At 44.1% G+C, this 26,725-nt stretch overlaps 1 protein-coding gene across 1 annotated transcript in view; it reads right to left on the reverse strand.

The window, feature by feature from the left end:
- The window catches only part of mdn1 (midasin AAA ATPase 1), a 112,505-nt gene that overhangs the window by 77,584 nt on the left and 8,196 nt on the right, over positions 1-26,725 (reverse strand). The window contains 22 exon segments of the mRNA XM_074615445.1: positions 275-405; positions 604-736; positions 2,694-2,832; positions 4,377-4,511; positions 4,601-4,742; positions 4,850-4,996; positions 6,203-6,411; positions 6,649-6,827; positions 9,164-9,315; positions 10,515-10,622; positions 10,782-10,929; positions 12,284-12,397; positions 13,277-13,373; positions 15,646-15,790; positions 16,641-16,744; positions 16,838-17,049; positions 18,200-18,260; positions 18,359-18,507; positions 20,364-20,476; positions 20,693-20,788; positions 21,018-21,099; positions 24,711-24,895. Of these exon segments, the coding sequence (XP_074471546.1) occupies positions 275-405; positions 604-736; positions 2,694-2,832; positions 4,377-4,511; positions 4,601-4,742; positions 4,850-4,996; positions 6,203-6,411; positions 6,649-6,827; positions 9,164-9,315; positions 10,515-10,622; positions 10,782-10,929; positions 12,284-12,397; positions 13,277-13,373; positions 15,646-15,790; positions 16,641-16,744; positions 16,838-17,049; positions 18,200-18,260; positions 18,359-18,507; positions 20,364-20,476; positions 20,693-20,788; positions 21,018-21,099; positions 24,711-24,895 (2,981 nt within the window).

The raw sequence follows: 26,725 nt of genomic DNA on the forward strand, positions 1-26,725 counted from the left end.
CGTGCCGTGCGTTTCATTGCAGGAGATAAATGTCGTCCTCATCACTGAGTACTATATGAAACAGCAGGCTGGACCTCACTAGCAACAAGAAGAGAACTACACACTATCCTTTCTGTTTCTAAATGTCTCCTACTAGAACAGAGCAGCGTGCGTGCAGCGTGCGTGCAGCGTGCGTGCAGCGTGCGTGCAGCGTGCGTGCAGCGTGCGTGCAGCGTGCGTGCAGCGTGCGTGCAGCGTGCGTGCAGCGAGCATGCATGCGCGCGTGCGTGTCTACCTGTTGAGTCTCTCCAGCACCGAGTCGTCAGCCAGTGAGATCTCATCCATGAGAAACACTCCTCCCTCCTTCATGGCCTGCACCAAGGGACCGTCATGCCACTGAAACAGCCGGCTGTCTTCACCATCAGTCTACACACACAGGAAGGAGGAGGAGTGGACCACATGTCACATCACAAACTCACAATCTTCTCCTTTTCTCTTTAAAAAGTCAATGCATAGATTTGCTTTACTTAATGGCTCCATTTTATTTAACCTTTAACATTTAAGACTCTGTCCGATGCCCGAGGTTTTTACATTTCCACCCAGGCAGCGCCGAGTCTTCAGTACCTGATGCATGTGTCTGACAGGTCGCAGGCCTCCCAGGAAGTCAGACGTCTCCATGTGTAGGTGACAGTTGACTGAGAAAAACTTCTGTGCAGCCAAAACAGCAAACAGCTGGCAGATTGTAGTCTTCCCACATCTGGTGAGGGAACAGGAACAAGAGCTTAAACCTCACACACTCATACAGCTCTTTAAATCTGCTGGTCTTCACCAACTAGACACTCTTACACACTCTTCAAATTTCATATCATTTTTTTTGTCATTTCACAAATTACATTCATTGATTTCTGTTAACTGCTTATTACCATTATCTAACATCAAGCCTGCCATGCTAGCTGCTCTGTGAGGCTTTTCTTAGCTTGAATGCATAATCAGACCTGGATACGTCACTCGCGCTATTGCAGTGAAAAATCCCCCTGCGGTCCACAAAGCATTTTCCCCATAGACCACCACTGTAAAAGAGATGTCTGGAAAAATGTTGACAGGACTCCTCCAACTGCTAACAAGGTCCATTATGACTCTTTCTATTAGGAATGTTTCATCCATGGAGGTCTTATATTTGTAAAACTTTCCTCGAGCCGAGAAAAGACGCCGTCTTAGGTTCCAGTATCCAGTTCTTATAATCCATTCATGGCACAGCAGGACTTTAAACTAAATGCTAACATTCACATGCTAACAGTGAAAATGCTAACATGTGTTATTACACGGCTGTGTTGAATACTCCATTCTGATGTCATTTCTCTATAACAGACCGTTACTATGTATAGCAGACCGTTGCTATGTATAACAGACCGTTGTTATGTATAACAGACCGTTGCGATGTATAACAGACCGTTGCTATGTATAACAGACCATTGCTATGTATAACAGACCGTTGTTATGTATAACAGACCTTTGCTATGTATAGCAGACGTTGCTATGTATAACAGACCGTTGCTATGTATAGCAGACGTTGCTATGTATAACAGACCGTTGCTATGTATAGCAGACCGTTGCTATGTATAACAGACCGTTGCTATGTATAACAGACCGTTGCGATGTATAACAAACCGTTGCTATGTATAACAGACCGTTGTTATGTATAACAGACCGTTGCTATGTATAGCAGACGTTGCTATGTATAACAGACCGTTGCTATGTATAGCAGACCGTTGCTATGTATAACAGACCGTTGCTATGTATAGCAGACGTTGCTATGTATAGCAGACGTTGCTATGTATAACAGACCATTGCTATGTATAGCAGACTGTTGCTATGTATAGCAGGCCGGTGCTATGTATAGAAGGACGTTGCTATGTATAAGAGACCATTGTTATGTATAACAGACCGTTGCTATGTATAGCAGACCGTTGCTATGTATAACAGACCATTGCTACGTTGCTATATATAGCAGACCGTTGCTATGTATAACAGACCGTTGCTATGTATAACAGACCGTTGCTATGTATAGCAGACCGTTGTTATGTATAGCAGACCGTTGCTATGTATAACAGACCGTTGCTATGTATAGCAGACCGTTGTTATGTATAGCAGACCGTTGTTATGTATAACAGACCGTTGCTATGTATAACAGACTCTGATGTCAGACTCTGGCGTAACGTTGTTGTGTCAAAAATATTGATTTCTTTAGTAAGTAGCCGTGCAATAAGCGGGATAATGTACAGCTAGTGGGTCATTGTTTGGAAAGAATCCCCTTCAGGGCGATGAGAGACCCCTCCGCTTCGTGTCGGGGATTCTTTCACAACAATGACTAGCTTGCTGTACATTATCCCTTACATAATGTTCACCATGTTAACCATACAAAGTACAGCTGATGAGACAGTTTTTTGGTCATAAATCAACGTATAATTTTGACCTGATGGTGGCGCTAGACTAGAGGAAATGTCAGTGCATTACCAAAGTTCTAAGAATTCATCATGTAGGATCCACGAATGTATAAATGTACAAAATCTGCTCTCAGTCTGTCCAGTAGTTGTTGGGATATTTCAGCCATTACTGGCTTTCCTAGAGCCCTGCCGCTAGCATAGCTACAAACACCACATCTATTTGACTCTAATCTTCTTACAGACAGAATGAACAGGATGAATGAGCCTTACCCTGTGTCTCCTACCAGCAGGACAGACTCGCCGAATCGAAGCGCCCGTCCCACCAGCACAGCTAGTCTCCTCATTCCGTATGTCCACACCACATGGCGAAACTCCTCCGGGACTCCGGCGATGCTGTCGATGAAGGGACCTGCCAATCAGAGCATCGAGCCAACATGATGCTGCGTTCATCAGACAAGCTAGATGGTGAATAGTTGACTGGAAGTCTACAGCGTCTACTTCCTCCTCACCTTCTAAGTGAACATTTAAAAGAGCTCAAAATCAGCCTAAGAAATACGGAGTTTAAAGGGATTCTATGTAAGAATCAGAAATGTCTTGTTAACAGAGACACCTGTGTCCGTTAAGTCAACGAAAGTCAGTGTCCTGTTGCTGGCGCTTATGCTCGCTATACATAGACATGAAGGAGCATCGCTCAACACAGTGAGGAGACACACGTCAGCTAAAAGCACAATATCACTCTATATTTCAGCTGCTTGGCAGTAATGTTAGCTGACCAGACCAAGGTCTCTCCATGAATCAATGCTGATCCTAGTGTTGGCTTTTCCTGCCTCAGCCTCCCGACCGCGGCCGGAGGGAACAGGGGAGACACCGGAGTTTTGGTCGGACACGATAACGTTTCTCTCTGCGGAGCCCCGTCACTTCACAAGACACGGGAAACCTCTGTTGGTCTGGAGGAGCTGCAGCAGTTATTTCTGCACAAACGTCCACTGTACATTCACTAGATATTCTCAGGTGTCGCTGTCCTGATAAGAGTAGCAGGCCCTCTGCTGGATACGCTATAACAGATCCCACATGCTTACATCAGGCTACGTGACACAAGGTTACTGCACATGCAGGAGCCGCCGCTGGAAAGTGTCTTTGTCGAAAGAGAAAAGTGGACAGAGTGTCGGGTTTTCTAAGAAAAATGGAGCAGCTCCTCTTTCTTCACAGAGGTAAATGGGAAGCCAGTGTGCTTGGTGTGTTCACAGCACCTTTCAGTGCTCAAGAAATATAATATTTGGCGCCTCTCTTGGACTCATCATGGTGAAAAATATAAAAACATGCAAGGAGAACTGAGAACAGAGAAGATAAATTAATTTTTAGTCGTAGCCGACCATTCATCTCGTGTAAATGGATTTTGCTCATTAATTGTGAACATTTCAGGAATGTACTTGTACGTCTTTACACTAAAAGAAAGGGAAAACTTTGGAGGTGTTGTTATTTATTATGCAATGGTTTTACTGGTCCGGCCCACTTGAGATCTAATTGGGCTGTATGTGGCCCATGAACTAAAATGAGTTTGCCTACGCCAACCAGTCAAGTGTCCAAAATGTCATCACTACATCATTTTATCCCATTAGATATTTCGGTGGAATTGTCATAATTAGCATATGAACGTTTTGTGAGGTCACAGTGACCTTGACCTTTGACCACCAAATTCTAGTCAGTTCATCCACGAGTCAAAGTGGACGTTTGTGCCAAATTTTAGGAAATCTCCTCCATGAGTTCATGATCGGACAGCCATCTGTACGTACGTATGTAGAGCTGAAAACATGATTCGCTGTCGCCGGCGCAGAGACATAAAAAGATCTGGCATTGTTCAAACCAAACCAGCTGTTAAAGAACAACGCAGTGCGACTAAGAGGTGGCCCTGGATCAGTGTGGGGTAATCGAGTGTTGTTACGTTCCACTTACTGAACTGGCCGGTGACCTGTTTCTGAGAGAAAAGGTTTTCAGAGTTCACTGTCCTTTTGAAGTGTTTCTCCAGGATGGACAGGATGGTGGCCTCTTCCTCGGGCTTCCTCACACGTCCTGCTAGCAGCATGTACCCTGATGAAGATGGAAACAACTTTATCTGAGGTTTCAATGGAACACGGTTGTCAGTTGGTGACTCAACAGACACGTCTGACAGGCCTCACCATCATCAGCCAGATGCTGCAGCCAGTCCTGAGAGGCGTCCGTCCGCTCGTCCAGCCTATAGCGCTCTGCCCAGCGGAACAGGTCTCTGAGAGTGATGAAGCCATGTTTCCCCGCAAACACAGAAGACCCCCGGCGTAAGGACTGATGGGGGAAAACACATTTCACACATGAAGTAGGATCACCCAAAACAGGTAGGTAATACCAAGAGATAGGCAGGGTACACATTCAGTACAAGTGTGTACACTCACCTGTAGATCTTGCATGACCTTGACCAGCTTGGTGCAGTAGGATGGAGGCAGGCTGCACCTCTGGTGGAGGATGGTCTCCAGATCTCCACTGGGCAGCTCATCAAAGTGCAGCTCCACAAAGCGGTTCCTGAAAGCCCTGGAGAGCACCTGGAGAACAGTCAGGAGTAAAGTTATTAGATGAGATGTGATCCAAGTTGTCCATGTTGAGAGATGGTTCCTCGGGCGCCTGGGTTAGCTCAGTTGGTAGAGCGGGCGTCCATGTATTAAGGCTTGGTCCTGACCGCGGCGGCCCGGGTTCGAATCCGGCCTGTGGCCCTTTCCGCATCCACTCTCTCTCTCTCCCCCCTTTCAAGACTCTATCCACTGTCCTGTCATAAAAATGGAAAATGCCCCCAAAAAAATAACTTTAAAAAAAAAAAAAAGAGAGATGGTTCCTCATTGTCAAGCTCATTATGGAAATAAAAAGAGAATGGAGCTTTTCATCTTTTAAAGCCATCCTTGGTAAACTTCCTGTCTACAAGCCGCTTCACACCCAGCATGGATCTTCATCTGAAAAATGTGCATAGACATTAATAAAAACTTATTTTGTGGGTTCTTATGAACGCTTGTACACTCCTGCGGAACATTTGTGCAACGGAAAAAATCATCTGACGGACAGCGATTCCACCTCCAGAAAGGTTGACCAATGAAATCCTTTGTTCCAAATGATGTCATACCTCCAGGTCAAAATGGGGGAACGTCTTGTTTGGTTTCTCAACACCCGATACTGTACGACGAACACAGCGACGACCACCTCAACAGCCAAATAAAGGACAACGTATGGCTTCGCCCATACTTTATGTTGGTCACGGCCAGGCTAGCAAACCGCTATCACACTAGCCAGCCAGGAACATGCTAGCAGAAGTCACATCAGCTCTCCGAGCTAGCTGGCTTGCTAACCGTCAGAGTGGCTAAGCTAGCTAGCTAGGTCGCTAACCAGACAATTTGTTTTTGCAGTTTAATCAAGAGGGAAAAGGCTGTGTGTTCATTCATATTAGAAAGGTTTATCCCCTTGAAAGATGAATGTGCTCAGCAAATTTGATGCCAATTGGTGCATAAGATTTGAATGTTTCTTGTGGATAAAAGGACATTTTGACTGAAAAGTGTTTTTTCAAGATAGTTGAGTCACCAAGACATTAGAATTCATCCTCTGGGGACTACCCATACCCATAATCACATTTCAAGGCAATCTGTCCAGTTGTTCTGGAGCTAGCTCCATCTGAACCTGTGTGTATGACCAGAGGGGATCTGAAGCTAACCTCACTGCAGCCATGCCATCGGACAACTCTCTCTCAGACCGAATCAACAGTATACCTTTCTACCAGCGTAGAGACCAGGGGGATTCTGGGTAGCAAACAGCAGGAATCTGGGGTGAGCCTTGATGACTTCCTGTGTCTCGGCCACAAAGAGCTCCCTGTTGTCATCGAGCAGCCTGTTGAGAGCCTCCAGGACGTCAGTGGGGGCGAGGTTCAGCTCATCCAGGATGATCCAGTAGCCTTTCCTCATGGCGTCTATCAGAACGCCTGGAGCAGAGGGACAAGCAACATCAGTCTCATGGGAGTCCAATGGTAGACCATTTCTCTATAGCATGGTTCAAATGCTCATTTCTGAGCTTATTATATACAAGTATAAAGAAATAAACAATATCAGATATTCTGAGTGTTACTGTTGATGCTGCTCACCCAGAGATATATGTTTCAGATACTCTACAAGGGCCTAAGAAATATGAACCTGGTTCTTTTTAGCGCTGGTATTCGTACCCTCTTTGAACACCAGCTTGCCCTTGTCGTCTGACGAGTAGCAGCCTATGTACTCCTGGATGTCGGTGTGCTCGTGGTTGTTGATTCTCACACACTGGTTCCCCGTGGCAGCAGCCAGCCAGCGGATCAGACTGGTCTTCCCCACGGACGTCTCTCCCTGGATCAGCACCGGGTGAGTCCTGTGAGGCCCAAACATGGAGAGAGAGAGAGAGTGATGGGAGGGCAGTAGAGCGATGTTGTAACCTGAGTGTACTAAATCAACCTAAAGGGACACTGAGTGATGAGGAGGGACCGCTGAGTCAGATACAGACAATAATAAAATCAGACATTTCATATTTCTCCCCATTGTATGAGAATTACATATAATCTTCAAATAATTCATACCTCAAAGCTGCACGATCAATATTCTTACATTAACACCTCATTAACAACACATTCAAGTAATGCAGCTTTAATAGTGTTCAGTCATTCTGACTAATGGGTTCTTCATCAACACACTACAGGGTGTGAATATAGATTCAACTGTTGGCCAAAAATCTCAATTAACCCTCTGAGGCCCGCGGGGCCGGGGGCGATCCCGACCGAACTTGACTGTCTTTCACAGGCTCTAACAGGTTCAGGTTTAGGGCTAGACTGAAGCTACAGATATCACATGAAACTAGAAAACCTAAAGAATCCATCGGTACCAAGTAATGCTGCCATGTCATGTCTAGCATGTCGGTAAGGAGGATAAAGAACGCTCCAAAGTTAGGCTACATTTTGGCGAGGAAAAACTGGTATGACCATTTTCAAAGGGGTCCCTTGACTTCTGACCTCAAGATATGGGAATGTAAATGGGTTCTATGGGTACCCACGAGTCTCCCCTTTACAGATATGCCCACTTTATGATAATCACATGGAGTATAAATGTGTTATTGTCTGATTGTGTGAATATTTCTGCATACTGGGGTCCCTAAACAGTGTTGAATTCCATAAATTGTGTATCACTGTAAAGCTGAGACTCTGGTGGATCCAATGAGCCCAACTGTATTCATGTGTGATGATGTTAGTCCCCATAGGAGACATTTCATTGACCTCTCTGTATAAAATGACCTGTGTTGACCTCTAGGATAATCACAGCCTCATGAAACTTTACAGCCACAAACTAGAGACCTAGAGCATTCAGAGGATGGATGGATCAAACTAGAGACCTAGAGCATTCAGAGGATGGATGGATCAAACTAGAGACCTAGAGCATTCAGAGGATGGATGGATCAAACTAGAGACCTAGAGCATTCAGAGGATGGGTGGATCAAACTAGAGACCTAGAGCATTCAGAGGATGGATGGATCAGACTAGAGACCCTAGAGCATTCAGAGGATGGATGGATCAAACTAGAGACCTAGAGCATTCAGAGGATGGGTGGATCAAACTAGAGACCTAGAGCATTCAGAGGATGGATGGATCAAACTAGAGACCTAGAGCATTCAGGGGATGGATGGATCAAACTAGAGACCTAGAGCATTCAGAGGATGGATGGATCAAACTAGAGACCTAGAGCATTCAGAGGATGGATGGATCAGACTAGAGACCTAAAGCATTCAGAGGATGGATGGCTCAAACTAGAGACCTAGAGCATTCAGAGGATGGATGGATCAAACTAGAGAACTAGAGCATTCAGAGGATGGATGGATCAAACTAGAGACCTAGAGCATTCAGAGGATGGATGGCTTTCCTAGCTAGATTGACAATAAGGGGGTTGCAATTCTTGCAGAAATCTCCAAATCTCAAAGTTTTTGATCCCAAATCACAGCATGTCTTTTTCTATGGTGTTCCTCAAGGTCTTGGTGTCTTAATGTGGTATTTTGGAGGGATTATTGATCATTTTTATCAGTTCTCCAGTGGTTAATATTTTTTTAAATTTAGCATCAAATCTGTGTAATAAATGGTATCAACCCAAAAATTGCTGCAACAACTTGTGAGACATAAGAGAGCAAGGGAATGACCATCATATACTTCTATCATCATGTTCTAAACCCTTATACACTTTTACTATTCATTTTAAATAATCAATCAATCAATCAATTAATCGACTAGAACAACTTGACCCACACTGCTGAGGTTCCCAGCTTTCAGATGATGTACACCACTTCTATGTGACATCTACTGTTGACCTGCTATCTCCCTCAAAAGACCCCCTGGACCCCTCTAAATACCCCCTAGACACCCCAAAAGGCCCACTGTCACCCCCTAAAGTCCCCCTGGACCCCCCTAAAAAACATCTAGACTTTCCTCAAATTGAAAGTTGTTATTTTGTATACCACAGTGTACTTGAATACACTATGTGGTCAAAAGTATACGCTATGTCAACATACTTTTGTGTACATTTGGTCTCAGACTGTTTTGCATGAACAGATCACTGACTGCAGGAGGATTCATTCTCTCCTAAAGGACCAGAACCAGTTCTAAAAAAAATAATGTCTGGACATTTATCGGGGGAATTCTGGGTAGGGAGGTCAGGCAGCAGTTTTCCTACCCTGCAGACACCACTCTGGCGAGGTCGCGGAGGTTGAGTTTGACTGAGGCGGTGAGGATGTAACTGGGATCCACAGCTGGCTCCATCTCCCCCTGGGACAGCCAGTAGCCCTCCACCTCCACGCAGGACCGGCCTGAGGGCGCCGGTATGGGCTGCAGGAAACAGAACAACAGGCTTTGTCATCTGTTCACAAATATCCTTGAGTACATAAAGACGACATTTAAAACTCAACTCTTTACCTAAACCTTTCTGTGGTACTCAAGAGCTGCTGCTGAGGACTTTAAAAACCCACATCAGGAAACCCTGAAGAGGAACATGTTTCTGAAATCCTTTAGTCGCATCAATTAAGCACCAATCAAAAAAACTGCAAAGTGCATTTGTGTTGAAAAGTGCAGCCGAGTGGTGAGTAGGACTCTAGATGGTCACCCTAGATCTGCCAAAACTCTGCCCGATGACCTATCCTCCTGACCTCAACCATTAAAGATCAACACCTAACCTCCAAAACCAGCGGCCCAACTGGGTTATGGCAATATTTATGTCATTTGGACATCGCTTTACGTTCCGATCCTTGCACGTGGGAGCGAACCATAGTGGTGCTCAGACTCAACCCAACCAAGAGGAGCTGGTACTTCTGTGGTCTGGACGTGGTCTGGCTACAAAAAAGGAGAAAACCATCTTCTGCAAAGTGGGCCATGTTGTTGAAATCTTTGATACATTGTATTAACGGGAGTCTATGCCTCTATGTTTTTGTATTGCCACTATATAATATAATATGCAATACACATATAGTGTACTTAAAGTTGTTTTTCTTTTGATATTCTACGTGTTCATACTGTGGGCGAGGCCTGGATTTAGTTATGTTTTCTCTATAATTTCATGTGAAACTGTTCTGTTCATTTTGCACTAAAGTGCTTCATTTAATACTCAGAACTTTCATGTGTCAAGTATTTACTTCACACAGCAATATACAAAATAGGCTTTACCATGAGATTATTTCATATAGAATATGTATTAATTGAATTGCCAGAAAACATGATGGATATGGTGATATACAGTATACATCGTTATGAAATGACCTATATGGAGATAGAAGATTCCGGCCACATTGCCCAGCCCTACTACTGTATGCCCTCTAACCATCTTCGCTATTGGTTATCACCATCGAGGCTCTGCTGTTCATTCCCCGTTTTTACCACCTTGAGTACAGACACAGCACTCAGTAAAACATTTCACCCTCTCATCCAGAAACTATTCTTTTAGATAGAAGTTAGATTAATATTCACACATACAACATTTACCATAAAACATGTTTAACAGGCAGGAAGCTGAAGTAGCTCTCAGAAAGTCTTACTTGTTTGAGACACTTGGTGTTCCCCATCAAGATGTGCTGACACACCAGTTTCTGGACCAGAGGGTGAGAACTTCTGTCCAGCTGAGTCAGGAAGCTCAGGCAGAAACCCTGCAACCAGGAATCACAATCAGGTAGACGGTCAACTTGGAATACATGCAGGTGATGATCTAAACTTCCTTCAGCACCCACATACAGTATACTAACCCCTAATATATAGAAACCCACAGTACTGCCATATCAGGAGATGAGAGAATGATCTTCTCCTACCTCGTAGAGTGAGCGCTGCACACTGCTGCAGGGGTTTGCTGCCACGTACTTCAGTGCCCTGCACAGAGTACGCAGGCTGTAGTGGGGTCTGTGGCCCGTCCCGTCCACCAGATGGGAGCTGGACTCCCTCCGTACTGCCAGGTAAAAGCTACACACAAACACAATACATCAGTATACACAGTAAATCAGCTTGAGCCTGCTGCGGGCATGAAGAGGGAGGAAGTGAGGTTTAGGTTGGAGCAGAGTTGTTAAGAAGAGGACTGACGTGCTATTTGAATTCTAGGACTAGAATGACACTCGGAGAGCGCAGACCTCCGCCAAGGCGCGTGACTTTAAAAACATTGTTCATTGTGCCACAACCCCACCCTTCGAAAAAATTTAATTCAAATCCATCGCGGACTTTGCTATCAGCTGCTTGACCAGCGGTACCCTGCTATCAGCTGCTGGACCAGCGGTATCCTGCTATCAGCTGCTGGACCGGCGGTACCCTGCTATCAGCTGCTGGACCGGCGGTACCCTGGTATCAGCTGCTGGACCGGCGGTACCCTGCTAACAGCTGCTGGACCAGCGGTACCCTGCTATAAACTGCTGGACCAGCGGTACCCCGGTATCAGCTGCTGGACCAGCGGTACCCTGCTATCAGCTGCTGGACCAGCGGTACCCTGCTATCAGCTGCTGGACCAGCGGTACCCTGCTATCAGCTGCTGGACCAGCGGTACCCCGGTATCAGCTGCTGGACCAGCGGTACCCCGGTATCAGCTGCTGGACCAGCGGTACCCTGCTATCAGCTGCTGGACCAGCGGTACCCCGGTATCAGCTGCTGGACCAGCGGTACCCTGCTATCAGCTGCTGGACCAGCGGTACCCCGGTATCAGCTGCTGGACCAGCGGTACACCGGTATGAGCTGCTGGACCAGCGGTACCCTGCTATCAGCTGCTTGACCAGCGGTACCCTGCTATCAGCTGCTGGACCAGCGGTACCCTGCTATCAGCTGCTGGACCAGCGGTACCCTGCTATCAGCTGCTTGACCAGCGGTACCCTGCTATCAGCTGCTGGACCAGCGGTACCCCGGTATCAGCTGCTGGACCGGCGGTACCCTGGTATCAGCTGCTGGACCGGCGGTACCCTGCTATCAGCTGCTGGACCGGCGGTACCCTGGTATCAGCTGCTGGACCGGCGGTACCCTGCTAACAGCTGCTGGACCAGCGGTACCCTGGTATCAGCTGCTGGACCAGCGGTACCCTGGTATCAGCTGCTGGACCAGCGGTACCCTGCTATCAGCTGCTGGACCAGCGGTACCCCGGTATCAGCTGCTGGACCAGCGGTACCCTGCTATCAGCTGCTGGACCAGCGGTACCCTGCTATCAGCTGCTGGACCAGCGGTACCCCGGTATCAGCTGCTTGACCAGCTATCCCGGTATCAGCTGCTGGACCAGCGGTACCCTGGTATCAGCTGCTGGACCAGCGGTACACCGGTATCAGCTGCTGTAACATTAACTAACCTTATGATGCCACTGATGACACTTCTGTGTGGATTCAAGCTCTTGAGGTAGTCTGAAACCAGGATCCGCAGGTCTCCCTCATTCTCCAGCTCCTCCACATACAGCTCAGTAAACCTGGGAGGGACACACACACACACACACACACACACACACACACACACACACACACACACACACACACACACACACACACGCGCACACACACACACACGCACACGCAACAGGTTGACAAAATGAAACGTGGCGTCCCATCACTGTGACAGCAACAACTATGGCAGCCACTGCTCTAGTCTAACAATGGGATGTGTCTAATGAAGGGAGGGATGTAACAATGGGATGTGTCTAATGAAGGGACGGATGTAACAATGGGATGTGTTTAATGAAGGGAGGGATGTAACAATGGGATGTGTCTAATGAAGGGAGGAGTGTAACAATGGGATGTGTCTAATGAAGGGATGGATGTAACAATGGGATGTGTTTAATGAAGTGAGGGATGTAACAATGGGATTTGTCTAATGAAGGGAAGGATGTGACAATGGGATGTGTCTAATGAAGGGAAGGATGTAACAATGGGATGTGTCTAATGAAGTGAGGGATGTAACAATGGGATGTGTCTAGAGAAGTGAGGGATGTAACAATGGGATGTGTCTAATGAAGTGAGGGATGTAACAATGGGATGTGTCTAATGAAGGGAGGGATGTAACAATGGGATGTGTCTAATGAAGGGAGGAGTGTAACAATGGGATGTGTCTAATGAAGGGAGGAGTGTAACGATGGGATGTGTCTAATGAAGGGAGGAGTGTAACAATGGGATGTGTCTAATGAAGGGAGGAGTGTAACGATGCGGGTTTAGGTGTTCCCTTCCCTCTTTAACCGCTTTAACCTGTTAAACTGTTAACATGCTCTGTATGTATTGTTATTTGTACCAACTAAAAGCAGTATAATCCGGTGTGGCGTGGAGAGCTAATGAGATAAAGTCACACAGTCAGTCACCTGTTCCTGAGGCCCAGAGGCAGGTTCCTCTTCCCCACATCAGTAGCTGGGTTCATGCAGGCAAAGAGACGGAAGTCTGGGTGGCGGACCAGGGGCTCTGTGATCAACAAACACAGTCATTTCATCTATATAAGAGGTCTCCTCAGGGATCACTGTGTACCATCACAAGATCTCTCCCTGACATGGCCTACTCAGCCCTTCTGGCAACCACTCTCATTCTTTTCAATTGGAAGAGTGACCACTCATGTTGGGGTCATCCCTGATGTATCTGTACCCTGTATGTATGAACAAGACAGTCAAGAAAAACACTGTGACAAAAAACTAAGTTCAAAGTTTAGCAGAACTAGATGAGGATTGATTGATTGATTGATTGATTGATTGATTGATTGATTGATTGATAGATTGATAGATTGATAGATAGATAGATATCGATCAGTGATTAATTTAGTGCTTTGGTGCTGGTGATAATGCCGTGTTGCTTTTATGCCAGGATCAGACTACAGGATATTTTTGACGGTTACAATGTTCACTATGACAGATTAGACAATTGAGAGTCATAAATTCTTGGCGTGACTTGGCCGCGACACATGACAGACTACATGTGGGTCCCCTGTTCCGACAATACACACACTCCCGGCAACGCCGTCTTAATAAATTCGGAAAATTTTTGTTTGGTGGATTATTTCTCTGTTGTTACAATACTAATTGGCATTGTATTTTACATCGCTGGAAAGTTTATTGACCTTCACAATGATGTCCAACTTGTAGGGATCATGCATTTGTGGGATGAGTTTCCAAGTTTCTGAACTTTTTTCCCGAGTTTATATACGGGCTTACCGGGGCTGAAGCCCCCGGGCCCGACCATGTAAAGGGGCCCATGAGACGCAGCAGTGGTAGTGTTTTTTACTCCGACACAACCTAGATTGAATATCCTACCGCGAGGTCCGGCAGCAGTTGAAGGTCCGATGACATCATTCTACAAAATAAGTAGCCATGTGCTTCTGTTTACAGCTGTGTGCGTCTGTGCTCAGCCGGTCAAATTCACGGTCATGACGGAACACGTCGTGGAAAGCAAAAAAAAATCAAACATGCTAGACTTCCTGTTTGGACGTCGTGAGGCATCCCAGACTTTGTGAGGCGTTCCACACATCGTGAGGCGTTGGATGTCATGAGGCGTCCCGGACGTTGTGAGGCGTCCCGGACACGGCGTCGGTTGTTGTGTACTATGACACACTACACGAGATAAAACGATCGATTTTCGCACACAACACTCATTTATCGTTCCCGATCCGAGTCAACACCCTATGACGGCCGTGTCGAGCTATAATCGGGCTGATGTGGTGTAGTCTGAACCGGGCATTACTGTAATGTGGATAACCAGTATTCTCACAGTATTAAGAGGAGACACCAGGCAAAGACACTGGTTTTTCATAAACTGGTCAATTGTGTGAGATTTTGGTCTGTTTTGCTTCTAGAAGACGTCTTCTGTCAGACTAGTAGAAAAAACATCCAAAACACACATTTAGCTGATTATTTCACTACTTTGTCTATTTGCGTCTGTAGATTTCATTTCATGAACGTTAGTAATCACCTGGGGAAGTTTCATGGTGATATATATTAGTTATTTTTTTACCTTATTCAAAATGTATGGAATTTTACAATCCACATCTTTAAGGGCTGTTTTCTCTAAAAGAGGTTTTTCTCAGACTCTGAGCCAGAAATCTCCACTTCAGCAGCTCTTACATCCACCAGACTTCCCAGTTCCATTCCCATCTATATTCTGAAGGTTTTTGATTCTGATTTATACATCATTTTATTCATAAAAACATGGCAAAAATAGATTTTTTTTATGGTTGTTGACAGTATTTTCTGATTTATGGAGTAAGGGTTAAATCAGCAGCAACTGGACTTGGTTTAGATTCTTGAAGACGTTTCACTTCTCATCCGAGAGAAGACAGCTTCTTCAGTCCTGGCTGAATGGTAGGGGAACCCAGGAATTTAACCTCTGTGGGGTCGGTAGCATATATAATATAGAAACCATATATTCCTGCTATCGACCCCACAGAGTTTAAATCCCTGAGCCAGAACTGACCCCGTATTTAATCAACATTTCAGAACTATTGCTGCTCTCACTTTTGGGTTTTATCTCCAGGTTGTGAACATCATTCAGACTGCAACTACATAAAGTGTTTCTACTAACAAAAAGTACAGAGCTCGACTGAATCTATGAATTCAAATGATGTTTAACTCTGGTTACAAATGTGAATCTAAATGTAAATAAAGGATTTACATCAGATTTGATACTGGATTCAGATTTGATAAAATGAATCAAACCCCAACCCCAACGGGTGATAGGTAACGGTCCTCACCAGTGTCTCCACGGTCCAGCAGCACCAGAGACCCGGCGCTGCCCTCCAGCAGTCCACTCAAACACTCCAGGGTCTCAGCTGCTGCCAGGTTGATCTCATCCAGCAGGATCCAGTGCCCCTTCTTCACTGCCTGAGCTAGTGTTCCCTAGAGAGGAGCACAAAGAGGTCAGAGCTGCACCTTAACCGTTAGGCTACCAGGGCACCCTTTGACAACATATTTGTTAGAGACATAGTTGGGGTGTTTCTCAGTGGGGGTGTATGAGCTACTTCTCCCTAGTCATGTATTACCTACAGTAGATGGAGTGTGGAGAAACAGACAGGAGTACCAGCATGGGAGCAAAGCAGCGCTCTGCTGTGGACGGGGGCAGCAGCATATAAAAGAATCAATATCAGTTACAGTGTACGCCATATTTAGAATATTTCCTCCCCTTTACCTTGCCGTGAGACAGTTATACAGTGTGTTTCCAACGGGGAACTGAAGCCGTTATCTATGCTCTCACCAAAGCCACCAGGCTCCATTGAAAAAAAAATCTGAATTTGACCTCTCAGAACACGGGAGCTGCTGCTCTACCGCCGCCTCCATCGGTTAGTTGGTTTGTGTTATTGTGTTGTTCGGATTCACCAAAGTCACACAAGAACACACACAAACTAAGCGATGGAGGCGGCGGTAGAGCAGCAGCTCCCGTGTTCTGAGAGGTCAAATTCATATTTTTTTCAATGGAGTCTGGTGGCAATATGAATACATTTATATGGAGCATATGGATACAACGGCTTCAGTTCCCCGTTGGAAAGGGCTGTCTGATGGCGAGGTAAAGCGGTGAAAATATTCTAAAATAGTGTACCCTTAATCTGATATTGCTTTGCTCCTGTGTTGGTACTCCTGTCTGTTTCTCCTGACTCGGACTCCGTCTACTATAGGTAATACACTGACTATGGAGAAGTAGCTCATACACCCCCACTGAGAAACACCCAAACTATCCCTTTAAGGTCTTTACCTCTACAAAGGCGAAGACCATGGCAGCCTCACAGGCTCGGATCTGCTGCTGGGTCTGGTTCAGCTTGGCAGCCAATGCTTCCCACTGCTCCTGCAGCAAGGCAGCTGCACAAACACACGAGGAATATTAGCCTTTCACTGTGTGACAGAAGCCAAGACACTAACCGTTATCACTGTTTAGTCTTCCTGGTACATTACCGTTTGCTTTCTCCTGTAGCTCCTTCGTGAGAGCAGACTTGCACACATGGTCCATGAGCTTGAGCAGATCCTGCCAGCGCTTCCCCCTGAAGCAGGTCTGTACATGACCCAGAAAGGTCAGGTTCTGCTTCCTGGAGTATGTCTGGGAGAACAAGTCCTCAAAGGCCTCCCGCAGAGGGAGCAAGATCTGCTTGTGGTCTACTGGCTTGTACCTGCATTAGACAGAAAATAACGGTTTTAAACAGGAGTTTTGCTCCAAAACAAAACTTGTGCCATCCACCAGCAACGACACAGAACCACTATTCTGCAGCTGGGAGATGCATAATATCAAACTACCCTGTCTCCTACAACATCATGTTCCCATACAAATAAACTGCATTCTCATTAGGTTTGGAGGGAAGCGTATTTTCTCCCAGATACAGTCACAAAACAAAATCTAGTAGATTTACCGCCTGGTGGTTGTACACCTCCGCCAACCAGTCCAGTGTCAGTTTACATCCATGTCTGTCCAAAATGGCATCACTACATCATTAGACATGTCTGTGAAATAGTCAGAATTAGCTATGAACTCTTGTTATGGCCAAAAACGTGTTTTGTGAGGTCACAGTGACCTTGACCGTTGACCACCAAAATCTAATGAGTTCCTTCTTGAGTCCAAGTGGACATATGTGTCAAATATGAAGAAATTCCCTCCAGGCTTTCCTGAGATATGGCGTTCATAAGAATGGTCCAGATGGACGGATGGACGGACAACCCGAAAACAGAATTCCTACGAACGTTAACGGAGGTGCCATTGAGTTATTATTATGAGGCGTTCAAAGTCGGCTCAAGAAAAATGACGATTGGGCGAAAGGTAAATTACAACATTATCATGATGTGTTCAAATGTAATCTCGTAAAATGTAGTTTTTGGCAAGAAACTTGAATAAATACAGTAGTTTGAAGGAGATGTTTTCACATCAATATAAAATAGATATTAGAGAGAATTATGACCTGTTTAACTTCATAACAACTTACCAAGATTTTGAAATAATCATAATCATTTAAATTATGTGTTTTTATGCAAATAACCACTATAGATGACAATAACAAAGTACAGTACGGTACTGTGTACAGTTACCTCCCTGCCCCGAAAAATAGGGCTCCCCCAGAAGCTCCCCGATTCTGCTGAGTGCTAGTCACTTTAACCCTTTGTTTCAATACCATGCCATTTTGTTAAATTTGGCCCTTTCGTAAGAGTTCGTCTGTTGCAGCACAAACTGTTTTTAACCATGAAGATGATAGATGGTATTTGATATTATCTCTGTATGTGATCAAACATGTTATGTTAATGTTATTAAGGGACAGTTTGTATGTCACTCACCCTCCGAGCAGGTCGGCAGTGTCGCTCTGCTGGTTCATGTTCACAACCCGCAACCTGTGTCCTGGATTGACCACACCATAGGGAACATGTGAATCAGGAATGGTGACCAACCATGTGAAGTCATTTATATATACTGTATATATATATTGATATAGTCACCTGTGACTCTGGCCAGGTGTTGTACAGTGGAAGTCTTTCCCGTTCCCGTCTCTCCCACCAGGAGGACAGGCTCTCCTTTGGCCACACACACTGCCAGCTGTTCCAGCAGCACAGCAGAGGGACGAGTAGCAGCAAACGTCTGGTTGTCCCTGTTCATGGCAATAAAGAACATATTTAATGATAACACACTGGGTGGTATGCTTTGTATGTAGATACTGGTGTCACATCCCAGCCCCCTCACCCATAAAATACTATAACATGAACAGGCCTGAAGGTTAAAATACTTTTTAAAAATCCTATAGAGTTCCATCTCCAGGGTGAAAGTTGTTTAGTTCCTATTATTCTTAAATTTTGGTGGCAATCCAGATCATGATCCAGATTCAGGAATATTTTTAAGGATTCCGATCAGCCTGATCATTAACACCACAGGGTATAACACATGCGCAGTGTAACTGATGACGCGTTGATGACGCGTGGCCCCACCTCCTTCTGAGAGCAGAGAGATACGTGTGTGGATGTGTGTGCGGGAGCTGCTGTCCGTCCGCGGTGAGAAAGAACAAAGCGGTAGCTGACGGGATGAAAGACAACGTAGTGTAACGTTCTACAGACATAACAAGGCTGCTGAATGAGAGAGGCATCCGCCGACATGTTACACAGAAACACACCGTGTTAATAATAAGCCGACCACCTCACGGTAACGCCAGCTGGGAGCTGGGATCTGTTTTTAAAGTCCCGCACCTTGGCGGAGGTCTGCGCTCTCTGAGTGAAATTCTAGTTTATTCTTATTTTTATTTTTTTCCTTTTCCCTCTAAATATATTATCTGGGATCCATCTTTTAAATTTTGCAATTGTTTTTAAGGGCCCTTCTGACCGTTTCCTCAGGCTCTTCTATCCACAGAAACATCTGACTCATTGTTTAGCTTGTTCCAATTTATTACATAAATAGTTTAGCCAAGTTGGTTCTGTCAAATACTCTGACCAGCAACTAGATTGATACCAATGATATCTCAACCCCTTACTTTCACCCTTACCCCTTACTTTCACCCTTACCTCGCCATCGCCATTCGCTCCGACAACATATATTTTTTTTCTACTATTTCACTTCTATTATTTTCGCTCGCCAATTATTGACAAACATATGGGTCAGTACCAACATATCTGCAATAAACTAACTTTAACATTTATTGGTGGGGCTCTTTGTGTTGGGGTGGAGGTGGACATCCCAGATGCAGATCTCTAAACATGAACAAATAAAAGCAAACTCTTCCTCATGGCTAGATACCACTAAGCCTAAATGAGAAAATGTCTTGTTGTTGTAACGTGAGTGAACTGACAGCGTTGACTATCAGATGATGGTAAATGTTTAAATGTAATGGAACAGTAGCACGGGCAGAGGAGAGCAGTGTTTATCTACAGTTAGCTAAAACTAGCTAACACTAGCCACCACAAGCTACTGGTCATACAAGACCCAGTGAGACTGTAGCAGTGTGTTGAAATGAGCAAGAGTGCGTTTTACTGCTTATGAATTACACTTTTCTCTTAGTAAGAGAAATAATGTGTATTTTCTTCTTTCAAAAGTTACTTCTCGCTCACTTTAAATCACTTTTTGAGATGGAGAAACGACAGAGACAGTGAGCTATAAAAGTTTTAAATATCTATAAGATCAAAAGTCAATGTGCTTTATCATTATTACACCCTCAGATTCCTTTTAATAGGGCATACTGCATGCTACTATATAAAGTCACACAGTCTAAAGTCCGACACCTGTTCATATTGGCTTTGGGAAAGAATCAATGTGAATATTTGGGCATGTCCTGATGGCCGGGCCATTAGATGGATGGGTTTACCATAATGTAGTTTAAAATCAATTCAATGTTTATTCAATTTACCAGCAGGGGGTCTATCTGGTCCTATCAGTGAGTGGATGTTGGCACAGCAACTAGCTGATGCATATATGGAGCAAACAGAGGTCAAAGGGGGGAAATGGGCAGGGTGTCCCACTTACAAACTCAGCTGCACCGCTTCGGTCTGCTTTCGACCCAGAGTCACCCTGCCCACCGAGGCCTCCAGCTCGGACAGCGAGATGCCCGGCTGGTACATCTGGCAGAAGTGCTGCGCCTGGAAGTCCAATCAGAACATGTGTTTCTATACCATGTAGATTATAAAACAGCAGAGAGACAGCAAGGTGCTGAAACTTTCCCCAGATATCGGATAAACATTAATGTCCAAAATACAATGTTCTTATTTTCTAATCAATCACTCCTGTAGGGGGGTGCTCTACAGAAATGCCCCTCCCCCAAAACTTGTTTGTTCCAAAGCAGGCTGGTCAAATACCTTCTCTTTGGAGATGTTGAGCTTGCTTCCAATGATCTCGGCCATTCGCAGTCGACTTTCAGGACGAGACAGCATGGCTGTGAAGCAGTCAAGAGCCTGACAAAGAGAGGTACCACTAGTCAATAAAGAGATCACATCCTGAATCAGCACCACACTGATTACAGTTTCTATTTCAGAGGCTGTGCAAAACACTGGATGTTATCCATCTTGCGCACGCGCAGGTCCAGTATTTAATATCAACAAAGTCACATGTGACCTGGATGACGTAGCGTATACACATTTATCTCTTTATTTGCTCACTTTTTAAGAAATCTGACCCACTAACCTCTTGGAAGACATGTTGTCCTGTGGCTGATGACGAGCTGTCAAAGTTAACACTGATCCGCTCACACCATTTCAGCAGGTCCCTGTACAATCAGAATGAAGACACATCAAAAAAATGAATGTAACCATGTATTTTTATGACATGGAAGACAAATAGATGGTATGTAAGAGACACAACTACAATCTGTGAATCAGCTTGTTATTCAGGTGTTCCATACGGTCTCAGGTGATCAAGAAGAATGAAAGAGAACATGATTGGAGACTGCTGAAACAAAGCTCTGCATGCATGCTGCACTGGATTAAATGAACAATATGAAATGTGAAACAAGAAGTCAACAGAAAGGAACTAGACTATCTTGTGATTGGATCACACCAGCCGTGAAGCCAAATCATTCAAATGTGTTGTTCTCTCTAGCAGCCAGCAGGGGGCGACTCCTCTGATTGTATAGAAGTCTATGAAAAAATGAGCCTACTTCTCTCTTGATTTATTACCTCAGTAAACATTGTAAACATGAGTTTATGGTCTCAATCTCTAGTTTCAAGTCTTCTTCAATACAGCATGATGTTCATTCAGTAAATGATGGTCCCATTTAGAGTCAGATAGACCATAAAGCAGGGGATGCTTTAGGGCGGGGCTACCTTGTGATTGACAGGTCGCTACCACAACATTATCCGGTCTGGGAGTTGTCTGTGTTTTCATCTTACAACTTTAACTCTTTCACAGTGCGTTTTCACTTCATCACAGTTAATTAGGGGTAGGGTCTAACCACACACACACACACACACACACACACACACACACACACACACACACACACACACACACACACACACACACACACACACACACACACACACACACACACACACACACACACACACACACACACACACACACACACACACACACACACACACACACACACACACACACACACACACACACACACACACACACACACACACACACACACACACACACACGGCTGTAATGAGGGCCTTCTTCAATAGCATGAACCCTAATGAACTAGACCAACACATACAAGCATCGCAGGCCGAGCTCTAAAGGTAATTACATTGATCCATGAAAAGCACACAGTATGTTTTATTGAAGAGCAGAGCATGGAAACTACAGACACATTGATTTCATGGCTGAATCTTCACCAGCACACACATCCCACTGAGAGCACATGGGAAGTTCAAAAAGCACCAGGGCAGTAGAGAGTAAGGTCTCTAACCACTGCATGGTACGGTACGGCTCGGCTCGGCTCGCTTTTGGTATCAGGTTATTTTTTCTCGATTTGGTTTCCCACTGCAGATAGTATCCATTCAATGTAGGCGGGATGCTTAGCTGATCGTCATAGCGACGCCGTGTGAAACTGACGTGACTTCATCTTCCACACTAACATGCTAGTTAGTATGTAATAGTAATGTAATAGTACACAAATTACATTCTTTTTCTGGTGAAATATTACAGTATACAACGCTGGACATATCCCACAATGCAATGCAGTAGTGACGACAACTTTCATAACAGACGTTGACGGACAGCTCTGTAACATCAGTAACGCTTAAATTTAAGTGAAAGTATAAAATTCCCCTTTGCTAGGCTTATTATATTTTTTAAATTAGTTCACACTTTGATTCTCATGAATTGTAGGTTTGGTCACATGAGGTTGGTACGGGTTACCATGGTTACATGTCTCCAATGTGACGATGTAAATTACTGCTCAGTGCCTCAGAAAAGATCCAGACTACTGTTTATACACACAAAAGTATGTTGAACGTTAGATCACATGTTGGGTATGTAGAGCCGAGTGGGAGATATCGGACACACCCAGACACAGTGTGTCCTCTCAGTGGATCCTTTCAGTGGCAACCCAACAGAGGAATGGCTCTACTTCGTCCATTGACCACGGCGGGGTTTCGCGGGCTGCCATTTTTTTAAACGCCGAGTTGAGTGAATGAAGAAATTGTGGTCGCTATTGATGGCAGCTTGGCTACCTAAAACTGACGGGTTTGTGCAGGATGTCCGGGGAGGAGGTGTTAACCTGTTACCTAAGGAGAACGCCTCAGTTTGACCTGTAGCAGTGTCATAGGCCCTGTTCACACCTGGTATTAACATGCGTCCTCAGTGATCACAAGTGGACAGCTCTAAGTACAGGTGTGAACACACTCAAGACGCATTGAGGACACATTGAGATCGGATTGTTCAGACCACATTCAGAGGTGGTCTGGGCCACATATGACCACATTCTTTTAGCAGTGTGTAGTGAATGTGTCCTGGGCTACATTAAGGACCTCCTACTCATCTGATGTCCAGCTGGGATCCGCGGGATCACCACACCCCTCAGGTGAATAAACAGGCAGACACGGGCGCTTGTCAGCATGGAAACGGCCTCTGTGCTCTACTGTAACCTGTCGGTACAACTGTGTTTTATTTAAATAGATCTTGTTTATAGGCTACATATCTACAGACTATCAGACTAGGCACGTGAAGTGTATTTTTATCACACTGTCGAAGATGTGTCACTGTTTTTGGTCCGCTGCTTTGCGCGGAGCTGACACCCGACCGCCAGCCTGTTCCCTGTCCTCCCGGCTCTCTGGAGCTCTGTACCCCGCTTTTGTCTGGCAAAAGCAGCGGAGGTCCCCGGGGACGGCTGAAGACGCTGAAGACGCATGTGGAGACGCATTCTAATGCCAGGTGTGAACAGACGCACTTAAAGCTGTCCACTTATGATGGTCTGAACAGGGCCATGGTGTGATGCCAGCCCATTGTACAGAGGACAATCTAATCAATAATCTATCGAACACAGCAGCAGCAAGTGGAAAGATAATTAAAGGCTGCTGCTCCAGACTGGCTAGTAGTTTGGATGATGTGAAGAGGGCTGAAGCGTTCTACAGTCAGGATAAAGGGCTGCTGTTTGGGAGTTATGGTGCGGAGACAACGTGTAACATAAGGTTGCGTATGGTCCTTTATGTTAGGGCTGAACAATTAATTGACATCTTATCATAATCGCAGTATGGCCTACTGCAACTTTTCAAATCACAGGCAACGGCAATATTTGTTAAAGTGAAATGTTTTAAATGAGTTATTGTGGTGAGTGGTGGAAGAAGAAGAAGAAGAAGAAGAAGAAGAAGAAGAAGAAGAAGAAGAAGAAGAAGAAGAAGAAGAAGAAGAAGAAGAAGAAGAAGAAGAAGAAGAAGAAGAAGAAGAAGAAGAAGAAGAAGAAGAAGAAGAAGAAGAAGAAGAAGAAGAAGAATTGCTCATCATTTGCAACCTCTATCTGCCCGGTCTGATTCACACAAGATACTGTGCTAAGATACAGCGCAAATACTGGAAGTCCACGAAGTTCTGCTGCTGAGTGCAATTTGCCCTTTTTTGCACCGAGACGCCATAGTTAGGGGCGCATTTCTTCCTTTGTGAGTACTTTGAGAAAAACACGGTTTCATTTTGTCTTATTTGTGCAGGCTTAGCAGGTGCAAAAATCCTTTTGTCAATTTGTCCATCAGTGTTGAAAACCCTCTGTAGTTCTGATACCAAACATGTTCGATATAATTCAGCAAAGAACGGCAGAATGTGATGTGTTCTCCTGAAATCATTATCTCAGGAGAAGACATCGCTTTATTGAATTAAAACAGCAGACAGAGGAGAGTAAAGGGTGAGCAGAGAGAGTAGTGAGCTGGGCCTCACCTCAGTGACAGGGCTCTCCCCTCCAGCGGTGTGCTTCTGTCCTCAGACTTGTGCTGCTGGCTGTCCTCGGGGCTTTGGAGGCTGCTCGTGTCCAGGTCAGAGTGTCTCTCCCCCGTCAGCTGGCAGTAGATATCCAGGAGACGGTCTGACACCACCGTCAGCCTGGGATACCTGCTAATGAGCACCTACAAACAGAGAAACAGGGGACGCTAGTAATACACCACGCCACAGCAATTCTGGAAGGTTTTTGAAGTACAAATATTTCACAGAAAAAGTTAATCTGAAATAAATGTTGTATGTGAAAGGGTAAAAACATATTTCATAGACCAGGGGTCAGCAACCTTTACTATCAAAAGAGCCATTTTAGGGGGGAAAAAAATAAAAAAATCAGTCTGGATCCGCAAAACATTTGAATATTGTGATGAAGGTAACACAGTTTATAGTCTAAGTATATAGTATATAAGTCTAATGCAGTGAGGGCCAAAGAGACAATGTACTACGGAGTATTAGAGACACATTGAGGGAAAAAACATCTGAGATTTACAGAATAAAGTCAGAATATTACGAGAATAAAGTCATATTACGACAAAAAAGTTGTAACATTGCGAGAATAAAGTCATCACATTATGAGAAAAAAGTCGTAACATTACGAGAGTAAAGTCGTAACATTTACGAGAATGAAGTCGTAACATTACGAGAAAAAAGCCGTAATATTACGAGAATAAAGTCATAACTTTACGAGAAAAAAAGCCGTAATATTACGAGAATGATGTCATGACTTTACGAGAAAAAAGCCGTAATATTACGAGAATAAAGTCATAACTTTACGAGAAAAATCTTAATATGAGAATAAAATCATATTACGAGAAAAAAAAGTCGTAACATTACAAGAATAAAGTCATATTACGAGAAAAAAGTCGGAATATTACGAAAATAAAGTCATAACTTTACGAGAAAAAAAGCCGTAATATTACGAGAATGATGTCATGACTTTACGAGAAAAAAGCCGTAATATTACGAGAATAAAGTCATAACTTTACGAGAAAAAAAGTTGTAATATTACGAGAATAAAGTCATAACTTTACGAGAATAAAGTCTTAATATTTCGAGAACAAAAAGTGGTAATATTACAAGAATAAAGTCAGAACTTTACTACAAAAAAGCCGTAATATTACGAGAATAAAGTCATAACTTTACGAGAAAAATCTTAATATGAGAAAAAAGTCGGAATATTACGAGAATAAAGTCATAACTTTACGAGAATAAAGTCATAACTTTATGAGAAAAAAGTCATAACTTTACAAGAAAAAAGTCGTAACATTACGAGAATAAAGTCTTAATATTTCGAGAACAAAAAGTGGTAATATTACAAGAATAAAGTCAGAACTTTACTACAAAAAAGTCGGAATATTATGAGAATAAAGTCATAACTTTACAAGAAAAAAGGCGTAATAACGATAATAAAGTCATAACTTTACGAGAAAAAAGGCGTAATAACGAGAATAAAGTCATAACCTTACGAGAAAAAGTCCTAATATTACGAAAATAAAGTCATAACTTTTTTGATGAAAAAGTCCTAATATTCTGAGAATGAAGTCATAACTTTACGAGAAAAATAACATGTAAAATTACTACTTTATAATATTATGACGTTATTCTCATAATACTACAACTTTTTTTTCTCATAAACCTATGACTTTATTCTCGTAATATTATGACTTTATTCTCTAAATCTCAGATTTATTTTTTTCCCTCAATGTGGCCCTAATACTCTGTCGTACCGTCGTACCATAGACCTACAACAATGATACATAAAAATTAAAATGTAAACAAAAAACAGTTATTCATTTCCATTTTTATAAATCCACATAGAGCCACTGGAGAGGAGCTGAAAAGCTGCATGTGGCTCCGGAGCCGCAGGTTGCTGATCCCCGGTATAGCCTGTTTTATCACTATGCTACGCTAGCTACTGAAGGTATACTGAATGTATACACATGCTGCTTTTGCTTTGTAAT

This window comes from Sebastes fasciatus, chromosome 18 (assembly GCF_043250625.1).
Source record: "Sebastes fasciatus isolate fSebFas1 chromosome 18, fSebFas1.pri, whole genome shotgun sequence".
In the NCBI taxonomy this organism is placed as follows: Eukaryota; Metazoa; Chordata; class Actinopteri; order Perciformes; family Sebastidae; genus Sebastes; species Sebastes fasciatus.